This window comes from Danio aesculapii, chromosome 24, assembly GCF_903798145.1.
Source record: "Danio aesculapii chromosome 24, fDanAes4.1, whole genome shotgun sequence".
In the NCBI taxonomy this organism is placed as follows: Eukaryota; Metazoa; Chordata; class Actinopteri; order Cypriniformes; family Danionidae; genus Danio; species Danio aesculapii.
In genome coordinates this window covers 42,854,645-42,867,144 of record NC_079458.1, presented here as the reverse complement: position 1 = coordinate 42,867,144, position 12,500 = coordinate 42,854,645, and the positions used below count along the sequence as shown (strand labels likewise).

Here is a 12,500-nt window from a genome sequence, read left to right as displayed (position 1 = left end):
AGCGGTGCACATATTTGAGGGAACCCACGAGAACCCAGAGCTGATCTGGAACGACAGCTCCAGAGAGACGGTTTCCACCAACGTCAGGGAGATGATGCTGGAGTGAGCACACACACTTACTGGACACATATACACTGCACACACACTCTTTCTGACAGACTCTTCTCGTTTCCTCAGGCACTTCAGGCAGCAGAAGGACAATCCTGACGTCAGCTGGAAGGTTCGGCTCTTCATTACACTCTTCATCTATAAGCTCATGAGGAGAGTTAATTAGCTGTTTAACTGAGTAAAGCACAGATGTCAGGGCAGAGCAGAACCTGCTTCTAACACCCCAGAGGGTCAGTAACTAGCACTTCATGTCATTGAGTTAATGAGTGTTAATTCTGAACATCAGGAAGATTCATCAGTGTGTCTGAACAGAATATCTCCTGTTCACCAAAGCACAGCAGCAGCTCCTCAAACACTGGCCCGCTCGGCCAGCTCAGGGCTTCTTGTGGGATTTGAACATTTATAGGATGTTTGATAAGGAGCTGACAGAGCCGGTCTAATGTGATCATATCTCTCAGTTCTAGCAGCTGCAGCTCAACAGCTGGTGTGTGTTCATCAGGCCCGCAGGACACACAGATAATAACACATTACAGTAATCTAACCTAGAGCTCATCACAGCATGAAGAAGCGCTCCCGCATCTGACACTGACAGCAGGTGCTGAAGTTTAGCAGCGTTTATAGCAGGAATAAATGCAGTACAACAGATGCTGGAGCTAACGGAAGACAAGCACTGAACCGAAGATCCATCACGGGTCTGACAGTGTTCTGGGTTTTTGTGCCAGAGAGTTTTGGGTCCAATAAGTAAGACCTCAGGTGTGGTGTGGTGTGTGCACTGGCCGCATGTGAATTATGTATTAGTATTGAATATGTCAGTATTGTTGCCATAATTGCCATAACTGTGTGTGTGTGTGTGTGTGTGTGTGTGTGTGTGTGTGTGTGTGTGTGTGTGTCAGCTGCCGGAGAACTTCTCAGTGCCGTACGGAGCGGGGCAGGGTGAGCTGGAGGTGGGTGGTGTGTTCCTCCGCATCTTCATTGCTCAGCCTGGATGGGTGTTACGCAAACCCCGAGAGTTCCTGGTGTCTCTGCTGGACACACTCACCACACTGCTGGAGAAGAACAACCCCAACGTGAGTGTGTGTGTGTGTGTGTGTGTGTGTGTGTGTGTGTGTGTGTGCTGGAGGAGTGTTTGTTCTACTGTTCTGATGAAGGTGTATGTAATGTGTTGTTCTGATGTGTGTGTGTGTGTGTGTTCAGGGTGAGGTTCTGGAGACGGTCACCACTGCCACAGTGTGTCTCTTCATCTCTCAGTCCGCACTGGCGGATCAGGTTCCTCCGCTCGGGCACCTGCCGCGGGTTCTGTCCGCTCTGAACCACAGGAACAACGCCGTGCCCAAGAGCGCCATCAGGGTCATACACGCACTCTCAGACAACGAGGTACAGAAGACAGCTGAGGGTGTGTGTGTGTGTGTGTGTGTGTGTCTGTGTGTGTGTGTGTCTGTGTGTGTGTGTGTGTGTGTGTGTGTGTGTGTGTGTATGTGTCTGTGTGTGCAGCTGTGTGTTACTTCATTAACCGTGTGTGTGTGTGTGTGTTTGTGTGTGTGTGTGTGTGTGTGTGTGTGTGTGTGTGCAGCTGTGTGTTACTTCATTAATCGTGTGTGTGTGTGTGTGTGTGTGTGTGTGTGTGTGTGTGTGTGTGTGTCTGTGTGTGCAGCTGTGTGTTACTTCATTAATCGTGTGTGTGTGTGTGTGTGTGTGTGTGTGCAGCTGTGTGTGCGCTCCATGGCGGCGCTGGACACCATTGGTCCTCTGATGGTGGGGATGAAGCTGAGAGCTGATATGGCTGGTCTGGCCTGTGAGGCTCTGAACCGCATGTTCCAGAGAGAGCAGACTGAACTGGTGGCTCAGGTAACACACACACACACACACACACACACACACACACACACACTCCTGCACTCATCAGAAGAACATCATTCAGTCGCAGATGATGTGAGGGTTAGTAAAGCTTCCCAGCGGACTCTCCTCTTCCACTACACTACAGTAGAAGAGAGTCCAGTCCAGTCCAGACACTACAGTAGGAGAGAGTCCAGTCCAGACACTACAGTAGGAGAGAGTTCAGTCCAGTCCAGACACTACAGTAGGAGAGAGTCCAGTCCAGACACTACAGTAGGAGAGAGTCCAGTCCAGTCCAGACACTACAGTAGGAGAGAGTCCAGTCCAGACACTACAGTAGGAGAGAGTTCAGTCCAGTCCAGACACTACAGTAGGAGAGAGTCCAGTCCAGACACTACAGTAGGAGAGAGTTCAGTCCAGTCCAGACACTACAGTAGGAGAGAGTCCAGTCCAGACACTACAGTAGGAGAGAGTCCAGTCCAGTCCAGACACTACAGTAGGAGAGAGTCCAGTCCAGTCCAGACACTACAGTAGGAGAGAGTCCAGTCCAGTCCAGACACTACAGTAGGAGAGAGTCCAGTCCAGTCCAGACACTACAGTAGGAGAGAGTCCAGTCCAGTCCAGACACTACAGTAGGAGAGAGTCCAGTCCAGTCCAGACACTACAGTAGGACAGAGTCCAGTCCAGTCCAGACACTACAGTAGGAGAGAGTCCAGTCCAGACACTACAGTAGGACAGAGTCCAGTCCAGTCCAGACACTACAGTAGGAGAGAGTCCAGTCCAGACACTACAGTAGGAGAGAGTCCAGTCCAGACAAACACCAGTCCGCGATAACTCCGCTCTGACCCTCTTGAGCTGACACTCATGTGCAGGAGACCGTTACACACAGAGCGTCCTGCTTCAGTCCCATCTAATGGTTTATTCCGGCATGTTCTGTTCTGTTCTGTTCTGTTCTGAGTGACCTCTGCTGTGCTGCTTTATATTTTGTGCTAATCAAGATGAATTGGATTGTTTTGGATTCACAGCTGAAGGTGGAGTCCTCGAGCACAGCCGCTGTCTACATGTCCTCTAACATTAGCAATGTCTTGATGTCTTGTTTTTTATAGCTGATATTATGTAAACCGTGTGTGTGTGTGTGTGTGTGTGTGCGTGTGCGTGTGCGTGTGCGTGTGCGTGTGCGTGTGTGTGTGCGTGTGTGTGTGTGTGTGTTAGGCCCTGCAGATGGAGCTGGTGCCGTATCTCCTGAAGCTGCTAGAGGGTGTGGGTCTGGAGACTCTGGAGAACCCTTCAGCAACCAAAGCTCAGATCGTCAAAGCTCTGAAGTCCATGACGAGGAGCCTGCAGTTTGGAGAACAGGTTTATGCTCACACACTGATGCTGATGGCTGATCTGAGGCCTGTGAACACTGGCTCATGTGTGTGTGTGTGTGTGTGTGTGTGTGTGTGTGTTCTGCAGGTGAATGAGATCCTCTCTCGTTCATCAGTTTGGAGTGCCTTCAAAGACCAGAAACACGACCTCTTCATCTCCGACTCTCAGACCGCAGGCTACCTGACCGGTGAGAACACACACACACACACTTGCACACTCACACATTCTCACACACACACACACACACTTGCACACTCACACATTCTCACACACACACACACACACACACTCACTCTCACACAGCGTGTTTTATAGACCTTTTTCTTGGAATGCAAAATTACCCATCACGCTTTGCATGTAACGCACAAGGAGAATGCTAAGCACTTCCGGTCTGCAGCTGATGTGTGTAAACCGTCACAGTTGGACCGCTCTGACATGATAGTTTTATCTAGTTTACCTGCGTTTATCTTCTTTAAACTGATCCTGTTGCTGATCAGCGCCACCTGCTGGACTGATCATTTAAATCATGTGATGTAAAGGGATGAGAACAGCTGCTGAGGCGTTTCCCCTCGGTATCAGACGGCATCTCCTGCTGTTTAAATGAAGCCTCGTCATGGCTAAAGTCCCCTGTGCTGTCCCACTGACACACTGATTAATAACGGTGAAAATACAGTGACGTCTGACATGACAGAAACACACACACACACACCGTGATGAACACAACACACTAATGAAACGAACGGCTCACGAACAGCGAACGGCACATCAGCCAGCAGAGGCTGTTATTGGTCATGTTTGGAAATCACATGACTTACATACCTGTTAAATTACATGTCAGTAATCTGGTGTGCAGTGAAGTATTGCGTGTGTGCGTGGCGTGTGTGTGTGTGTGTGTGTGCGTGGCGTGTGTGTGTGTGTGTGCATGGCATGTGTGCGTGGCGTGTGTGTGTGCGTGTGGGTGTGGCATGTGTGTGTGTATTGAAGAGCCTCAGAGCTAACAGCTGACAGGCCGGGGAAACACACACACACACACACACACACACACACACACACACACACACACACACACACACACACACACACACGCGTGAAGTAGGAGAGTGTTTTTCTCTCGCGCTTAAGCCACAGATCTGACTGATTAAAGCGGCTTTAACACACTCTTTAAAGCTGTGTGTCATAGAAACACTCCGTAATCCACTCAAAACACTGTTGAAACCCATTTTCGGAGCGCAGATTACCGGCTGTAAACGCTGTTAACGGAGGCTCTGAACATTCTAGCGGAGGACGCTGGTCACTGTGGCGCTCTCCATGCAGCAGCCGAGAAAAGCTCAACAGCTGTAGATGGAGGTGTACGATCGGCTTCTGCTTATCTGCTCTCCACTCTGTTCCTCTGTGTGTGATGGTGGATTGCTCATCTTCTCCTCTTCCTCTTCTCCTCCTCCTCTTCTCCTCCTCCTCCTCCTCTTCTCCTCCTCCTCCTCTTCTTCAGGTGTGTCGGCTCCTTCTCTTCTGGCAGGCAGCAGTCCACTGCGCACTGGACTGTAGTCACTGCTTTCTCTTATTGTACAGCAGGTACACACACACACACACACACACACACACACACCTCTCTTTAACATACATCTTCATCTTCACTCTCTCCATCTGTTCCTCTTCATCTCCTCCTCCTCCTCCTCATCTCTGTGTGTGCGCTGCTGCTGCTGCTGCTGTAGTTCACAGCTTCTGTTAGTCCTCAGTCCAGGAGTGCAGCAGAGTGTAGTTTGAGCTGCAGCAAGGTCTGACAGGTGACGTGCGTGTGTGTGTGTGTGTGTGCGCGTGTGTGTGTGTGTGTGTGTGTGTGCGTGTGTGTGCGTGCGTGTGTGTGTGTGCGTGCGCGCGCGCGCGTGTGTGTGTGTGTGTGTGTGTGTGTGTGTGTGTGTCAGAGAAGACAGCGGTCCATCACCATCCGCATTCATCATCAGCTGTTCATCATGAGTGTGCTCTAATCAAGTGTGTGTGTCAATCATATGATGGCTATGATAATGTGTGTGTGTGTGTGTGTGTGTGTGTGCAGGTCCAGGAGTGGCGGGTTACCTGACCGCCGGCAGCGGCTCCACAGTGATGCCGAGTGTTCCTCCGCCTGTAGATGGCGACGCCGCAGACCTGAACTGAAGAAGAGGAAGAGGAAGTGCGCCTCACTCACGCTTTTATTTCCTCAACACTTCCTCCTTTCCTTTTATACTCTGTTTGCCTCTGCTGAGCGCTTCTGTCCAGCGACAGTTCAATAGTTTACTTTTCTATTCAGATATTTTTATGCTTTTGTTTATTTGTTTGTTTGTTGCCGAGGAAACGAGTGAGCCGTTGAGCCGCCATTTTGGCTCTGCTCCCTTCCTTCCTCTTCCTGTGTCCTTCAGTCAGATCTGCGCAGAGCCTCTCTCCTTTATTAAGCTGCCTGCGTTTCTGTCTCTTCTGTTATTCTGGAGTTCTCCACGCTAGCACTTGTTAGCGTCCGGAAAGCGACGCGCTGTGAAACTGTGATGATATGATGAAGACGCACGGCTTCTGTCCTCCTCCTCCTCCTCCTGTTTTCCCCACAGCACTCGAGTATTTATACCCTGATGAGGAAAGACCAACTGAACTGAGCTCTGCAGGACCCACTGCAGCACGTGTGTGTGTGTGTGTGTGTGTGCGCGTGTGTGTGCGTGCGTGCGTGTGTGTGTGTGCGTGTGTGTGTGCGTGTGTGTGCGTGCGTGTGCGTGCGTGCGTGCGTGCGTGTGCGTGTGTGTGTGTGTGTGTGAGAGAGTGAGAGACTCGTGCAGTTGTCAGATGTTCAGTGTAAGACGCCGTACACACACACTTTCTATATTGAATGTACATTAATAAAAGAAGAGAGAATCAGATGCACTTGTACAGAACATTTTAAGAATAAAAGGGAATCCACAGCTGCTGCGCGTCTGTGTGTGTGTGTGTGTATGCGTGCGTGCGTGTGTGTGAAAGAGAGAGATTTAATGTAGTTATGATGTGTGTGAAGTAACTCATCAGGGGTTTTCCCCTAACCCTGATGTTGACGGAGTGACCCAGTGTCTGGGTGGTCTGCAGTGCGGCGAGGTGAACATGAGGTTAAGCTCCTCTGCTGTAGATGTGCCAGTATCTGCTTCATCTTTTACTGCTGTAACCGGTACCGGTGGGCTGGCAGAACAAGCAGGAGGTTCCATGTGAGGAGGCTGAGCAGCAGGATCTGGATCTGGATCGTCTGATGAAGGCTGGGCCTGGAGTTCCCCCGGCTCTGGTGCTGATGAGACTGCGGTCTCCATCCCCTGTAGGGATCAGTGTGTGCCTCATTAAAATGACCCAGTTGGGTTCAGCTGTTGTAGAGAGCCCGTCCTCAGTCTGAGCCCTGATTTAGACCTGAGCTCTCTCTGCTGTGTGTGGAAACAACGCCAGCAGAGCTAAAGCTGAGAGAGCTCCACACACACACACACACACACAGCTTTATTTAGTCTCTCTTGCCTTGTCATCATATCCTAATGTTCAGTCTAATAATCAATTTAAATGATGTAAAATAGTGATCAATCAATACAAATGGCATTAATTCACACACTCTCATGGTAGAAATGCACAGTGTGTGTGTGTGTGTGTGTGTGTGTTTTAATGGAGTTATGATGTGTGAGACTGAAAGCCCAGCTCAGCCAAAATCCATCATCCTCATCATCATCATCCTCGTCATCATCCTCATGTCCTCCAGGGGTTTTGATGATGTTCTCAAGAATCCTCGAAGCCAATCTTTCCTGCTCAGCTGTGGATGTGAAGGTGTGTTTCCAGCATTCTTCAGAATATCTTCTCTCGTGTTCAGCAGCAGTGTGTGTGTGGATGAAGAGGGAATGCGGACTTTGCGTGAACTGACCCTTTGATTGATCACGTGGTCAGTGTTGCGCGTTCAGTTCTACGTGTGTCCACAGGAGGGCGACAGAGCCGAGCTCAGCGCAGATCCTGGCGATCACAGAGCAGCTGCAGCGCACGTGCTCTGATGAAGATGAAGATGGAGACTCCAGAAGCGCCTGATCTCTGTATAAAGTCAGTCACGGGGTCTGCGCTGTGTAACATCATCAGATATTTGGCTAAACACGGCTTAAGAAGACGATGATGATGATGTTCGGTAAGTGTGTGTGTGTGTCAGAAAGGCCCTTCAGCACAGTGTTTTCCAGGTGCTGTGAGATGGAGCTCTACATCAGTGTGTGTCATATACATGTGCAGTATTATCTCTGCTGTATTGTGTCGCTCTCTGCACTGGTTAAGGTGGACATCCCTGACCAAAATAACATTAAACTGTGGAAACACAGGATGGGGATGTCCATGTGTGCCGGTGCAGACTCTTGTGTTTCTGGCCTCGTGACCCGGTCTACAGACGAGAGAGCTCGGATGCGTCTCAGCACTGCTCAGATTAAAGAGCCCATATTCTGGGTTTTTGAAAATGCCCTTCCATGTAGTGTGTAACACAGCTATAAGTGAAGTGAAATATCCAGCTGAGGCTTAAATCTGTAAGTGTACAGTGTTTAAAACTATTGATTCATCTATAAAAGAGTCGACTCATAGTGCTTCAAACGAGTCGTCTTGATAACGAGTCATTAGGTGTTTCGTGATGACTACAAAACGCGCAAACCCGGGAGATTTGAAACCTGCGGCCCCGCCCACTAACAGAAAAGAAGCCACACACACACACACACAGAGACACACACACACACACACACACACACACACACACACACACACAGACAGACACCGGTGAAATGAAGTCACGCTGTGCAGATGGAGATTATTGACCGTCTCCCCTAAGATGAAACCTCAGCAATATAGCCCAGCCTTGAGCAGATCGAGTGCTTCTGAAAACTACATGCTTAATAAGAAGACCATCAGTTTGTTAAAGGAAGGATCAGTAAAGACTGTCAGAACATGGATCAGTGCATCATGGATCAGTTTCTTCCCCCATTTCACCAGTGTAAGTACGTGTGATTAAAATTATTGCCTCGTTTATCTTGCACATGATGTATTTAGTTGTGTTTTGTTACTTGTAACCGTGTGTACTGTATCAGGTTAACTCTTTATATTCTCATATCGCGTGTTGAGCCATGTTGAAATCGCGACGCGTGCCGCTTTGTTTACAGATCGTCAGCTGTTTCTACACACATGCAACGGTCAAGTTTCAAAATAGTTCAGCTCAGGTTCGAGGTGAGGTGTCTAAACTGCACCCAGCAAGCTGAACTGACTCTAGGCGTGTGTGTCGTGTCCTCTGAGGAGGAGGGTAGTGTGTGTGTGTGTGCGTGTGTGTGTGTGTGTGTGTGTGTGTGTGTGTGTGTGTGTGTGTGTGAAAAGAGCAGGTTGACTGTGATGGGCTAGGAGATCTCCTCGTCAGTTCCTGGAGTTTTTGCTCAATAAAATAGTGGTCTGTGTTTACATTCCCCCACTGGTAGCCGAAATCCACACGTTACACTATGAAGCGTGTGTGCACTGTGACTACTTCTATATTGTTGATTATCTGCTGGGCATTTCACTCTGTCTCGCCCTGAAGGCTGTCAGTGTCGACCAATCGCAGCAGGCTGTCATCGGTCCAATCAGCTCAGATTAGCTTTGCGCTGAGGACGGGTTTGGGTACAAATGAATCACTGAACGATTCATATGGGAGTCGCTGGGATAATTAGGTAAAAATAAATGCAGATTATAAGACCATGGCAGTGTTGTTTGACCATGCATGCATATTAGACTGTTGTTGGAGACCCTTACACCCTAACCCTTAACCCTTACAGCCTAAATATGACCCTATTCCATGTAGAATAGGGGCTCTTTAAGTTCACATCATCATTAGTGTTGATTAGCTGAGCGGCCTGTCCTAACATAAAGAAGAGCTCCTCCAGATATAGTCAGATATTCAGCATTTCATCATCCAGCCTCATCCTCAGTGAATGTCCAGGAGACAGCAGACATGTGGAGTGATGGAGGAGAGTTCATCACTCACTGAGCTTCACATTCAGTCACATCATCACTGACACTTCCAGTGTTTCTCTGTGTCTGTGTCAGTTCATCATTGCGTGTGTGTGTGCGTGTGTGTGTGCGTGCGTGTGCGTGTGTGTGTGTGTGTGTGTGTCTCCCTGATGGAGGGAATGTGTGTTTTGGCTCATCATTACTCCATTGTTGTCCTGCAGGAAGGAGAGGCTCTGCTCAGGTTTGTTATTCGCTCTCTTTGACTCAGTGATTCAGCTTTTCCTGCTGCTGATCAGACTCTGAGTCAAACCCCTGATGACTCACTGAATCTTTCCCTGATGACTCACTGAATCTTCCCCTCATAAAGATGAACAGTGGAGAGCAGGATTGCTCTGGCTGATTGACTGCTCTTCTGTCTGCAGATGTGTTATATTCATTAGAGATTTACTGATGGGAAACGCAGTAGATTACTCCGACTGGTTACTGACTGACAGTATGATGGACCTGAACACCTTCTTTAATATTAAACCTGCAGAATCCTGATCATATATATCAGTGTTTTATTATTTACACTCGTACTGTAGAGCTTTACAGCCACACTACAGGAAAACACTGCTGTGGTGACTCTACTGTTGCTATGGTAACACAACAACTACAGGAATTCTTGTGTGTGTGTGTGTGTGTGTGTGTGTGTGTGTGTGTGTGTGTGTGTGTGTGTGTGTGTGTGTGTGTGTGTGTGTGTTCTCTCAGTTGTGAACTGTTACTGTTAAACTACACACAGCATGTTCTCGTGAGTCTAGAGGCGTACATGACTACACTGACCTCACTGGCGGACATTATTCAAGAGAAGATGATTAGAGAAGTGTGTGTGTGTGTGCGTGCGTGCGTGCGTGCGTGCGTGCGTGCGTGCGTGCGTGCGTGCGTGCGTGCGTGCGTGCGTAATCAGAGATTCAGCTCATCTGTGTTTGTCTGTAAATGATCTTCAGCTCTGTAGGAGTGCTGGACGTCCCAGATCCAGCTGTTCTCAGATCAGCAGCAGGTTTAGTGTGTGTGTTTGACCTCAGACAGACGACACACACATTCACTGAGGACTGATGTGTTCATATAGCAGCTTCACAGACGCACAGACGGGCTGTACAGTGAAAGAAAACAGGTTCAAATACACTCATTAGTGTTTCAGCCCACTGTACTGTTTATTAACACACACACACACACACACACACACACACACACTCTGCTCTGGTGGTCTGCTCTCGACCCCCCTGTGTTCTTTAGTGTGTGTGTGTTGTGTTTACATGCTCAAACAGACAGAGAGGGTGTGAAGTCCTCCGCTGTGTGTGTGTGTGTGTGTGTGTATGTATGTATGTATGTGTGTGTGTACACTCAGCTGGGGTTTATGTGCTTACAGTAGCAGGAGTGTATTCAGACCCCCCAGACGTCTCAAACACACACTGATTCCTGAAGCGTTTGCAGCAGTGGCCCTGGAGCGGTGTGTGTGTGTGTGTGTGCGTGTGTGTGCGTGTGTGTGTGTGTTCTGTTCATCCATCAGTGATGGACCAATCTCAGCTGTGTGTGTTGATCTGTGAGCAGCATCTTCATCATCATCATCAGTAATACCGCTCTCCTCCTCCTCCTCCTCCTCAGGGATCACTCCACTGTCGTCCTCCCTGACGCTGCTGATGGTGCCGGATGTCCTGAGCTCAGCGCCGTCTGTAAGGTGTTGCTGAACATCAGGTACAGTGCAGAGCTTTAACACAGATGCTGGTCTCTCATTCGTCCTGCAGCGGGCAGTAGTGTTGTGTCTGAGCGGAGTGTGATGCGCTGTGTTGATCATGTCTGTGTTAGCAGTGTGTGCTTCAGTTATCATCCTCATGTCCTGCATGGGTTCAGTTCAGCATCTCCGTGCGCTGATCACTCTTCCCCTACACTGTCTTCTGTGATGATCGAGCTGTACCTGAACTCCAGCCGGCAGACACATGAGCTGGACCTCTAATCACACCTGCTCATGGACATCAGTCAGGAGCATTTAGAGCTCATGAAGAGTAACGAGCACCATCCAGTGTGTTCAACACTTCTGAGCAGCCTGTGACCTGTCATAGTGTTCCTGCACTCAACAGAACCAGCTGTGATTGGCTGTAGCGGTCAGCGCTGTTCACTGGTGTGTGTGTGTGTGTGTGTTTAGCTGATCTACTGTGGTGATTTCAGCAGGAAAGCGTCTGGTTTACAGCTCCAGAACTTCAGCTAATGATCTTGCGTTCCTTCACACACACATCATCATCTGCAAACACCAGCAGCACTGAGCGCCTTCACAATCTCACACACACACATACACACACACACACACACCAGCAGCTCTGAGCGCTTTCACAATCACACATACACACACACACACACACCAGCAGCTCTGAGCGCTTTCACAATTGCACACAGAGACACACACACACATACACAGAGCTCTGAGCACTTTCACTATCACAGACACACACACACACACACACAGCTCTGAGCACTTTGTCAATCACAGAGAGCTGAGCTGAGCTGTCTTTACACTGGAGGAGCAGAGACAGCAGACACTAAAGATCAGTGAAGATCTCAGGCAGTCAGGTGATGCTCCTGATGTTCAGCTGTTCTGCTCTTCTTCTCGTACTCCTGCACAGCCCTACACTGATAAATGCAGGAGATGATTCCAGAAGGAGACTGAGTGTGTAAAGCCAGATAAACTACACAAAAACCCCCTGAACATGCAGAGCTCAGCAGCTCACCAGCCGGAATCAGCTCAGGTGACGAGACCAGCGAGAGCTAGCTGTCACTCAAGTGGCCACGCCCTTAATTATGCAGACTTAATCTAACCTAATCTAAAGGAAACAGATGAGTTCTAAAGCAATTCACCCCCTCACAGCTGTCATGAAGGGTAATAGTAGCTATACACACCTAAAGCAGCTCTTGGACAGGCTGTAAACACCTTTATTCTGCTGTGAAGTTGCCAATTTTAACAGTGAGATCAACAGAAATCTGCTCTATTATGGAGCCAGGACTAGCGGGGTTTCCCTGAATTACAGCTTCAGCTCCTTCTGTATCTGTATATGAATTGGGACACAGCCATGGTGTCATCCTTCCTCAGCATGCAAAACTCACTCCAATACTGATTCAGGATTTCTCTCTCTCTCTCTCTCTCTCTCTCTCTCTCTCTCTCTCTCTCTCTCTCTCTCTCTCTCTCTCTCTCTCTCTCTCTCTCT

The 12,500-nt window shown here is 48.9% G+C and overlaps 1 protein-coding gene across 1 annotated transcript in view; it reads left to right on the top strand.

Moving 5' to 3' along the window:
* Positions 1 to 6,005, top strand: part of LOC130218271 (dnaJ homolog subfamily C member 13-like) — a 26,570-nt gene extending 20,565 nt beyond the window's left edge. The window contains exons 34-41 of the mRNA XM_056450412.1: positions 1 to 102; positions 178 to 220; positions 1,002 to 1,175; positions 1,303 to 1,482; positions 1,813 to 1,953; positions 3,154 to 3,297; positions 3,397 to 3,496; positions 5,363 to 6,005. The exon at positions 1 to 102 is cut by the window's left edge and continues 68 nt beyond it. Of these exons, the coding sequence (XP_056306387.1) occupies positions 1 to 102; positions 178 to 220; positions 1,002 to 1,175; positions 1,303 to 1,482; positions 1,813 to 1,953; positions 3,154 to 3,297; positions 3,397 to 3,496; positions 5,363 to 5,460 (982 nt within the window). The 3' untranslated portion in view covers positions 5,461 to 6,005. The remainder of the gene's footprint in view (positions 103 to 177; positions 221 to 1,001; positions 1,176 to 1,302; positions 1,483 to 1,812; positions 1,954 to 3,153; positions 3,298 to 3,396; positions 3,497 to 5,362) is intronic.
* The last annotated feature ends 6,495 nt before the right edge of the window (positions 6,006 to 12,500 follow it).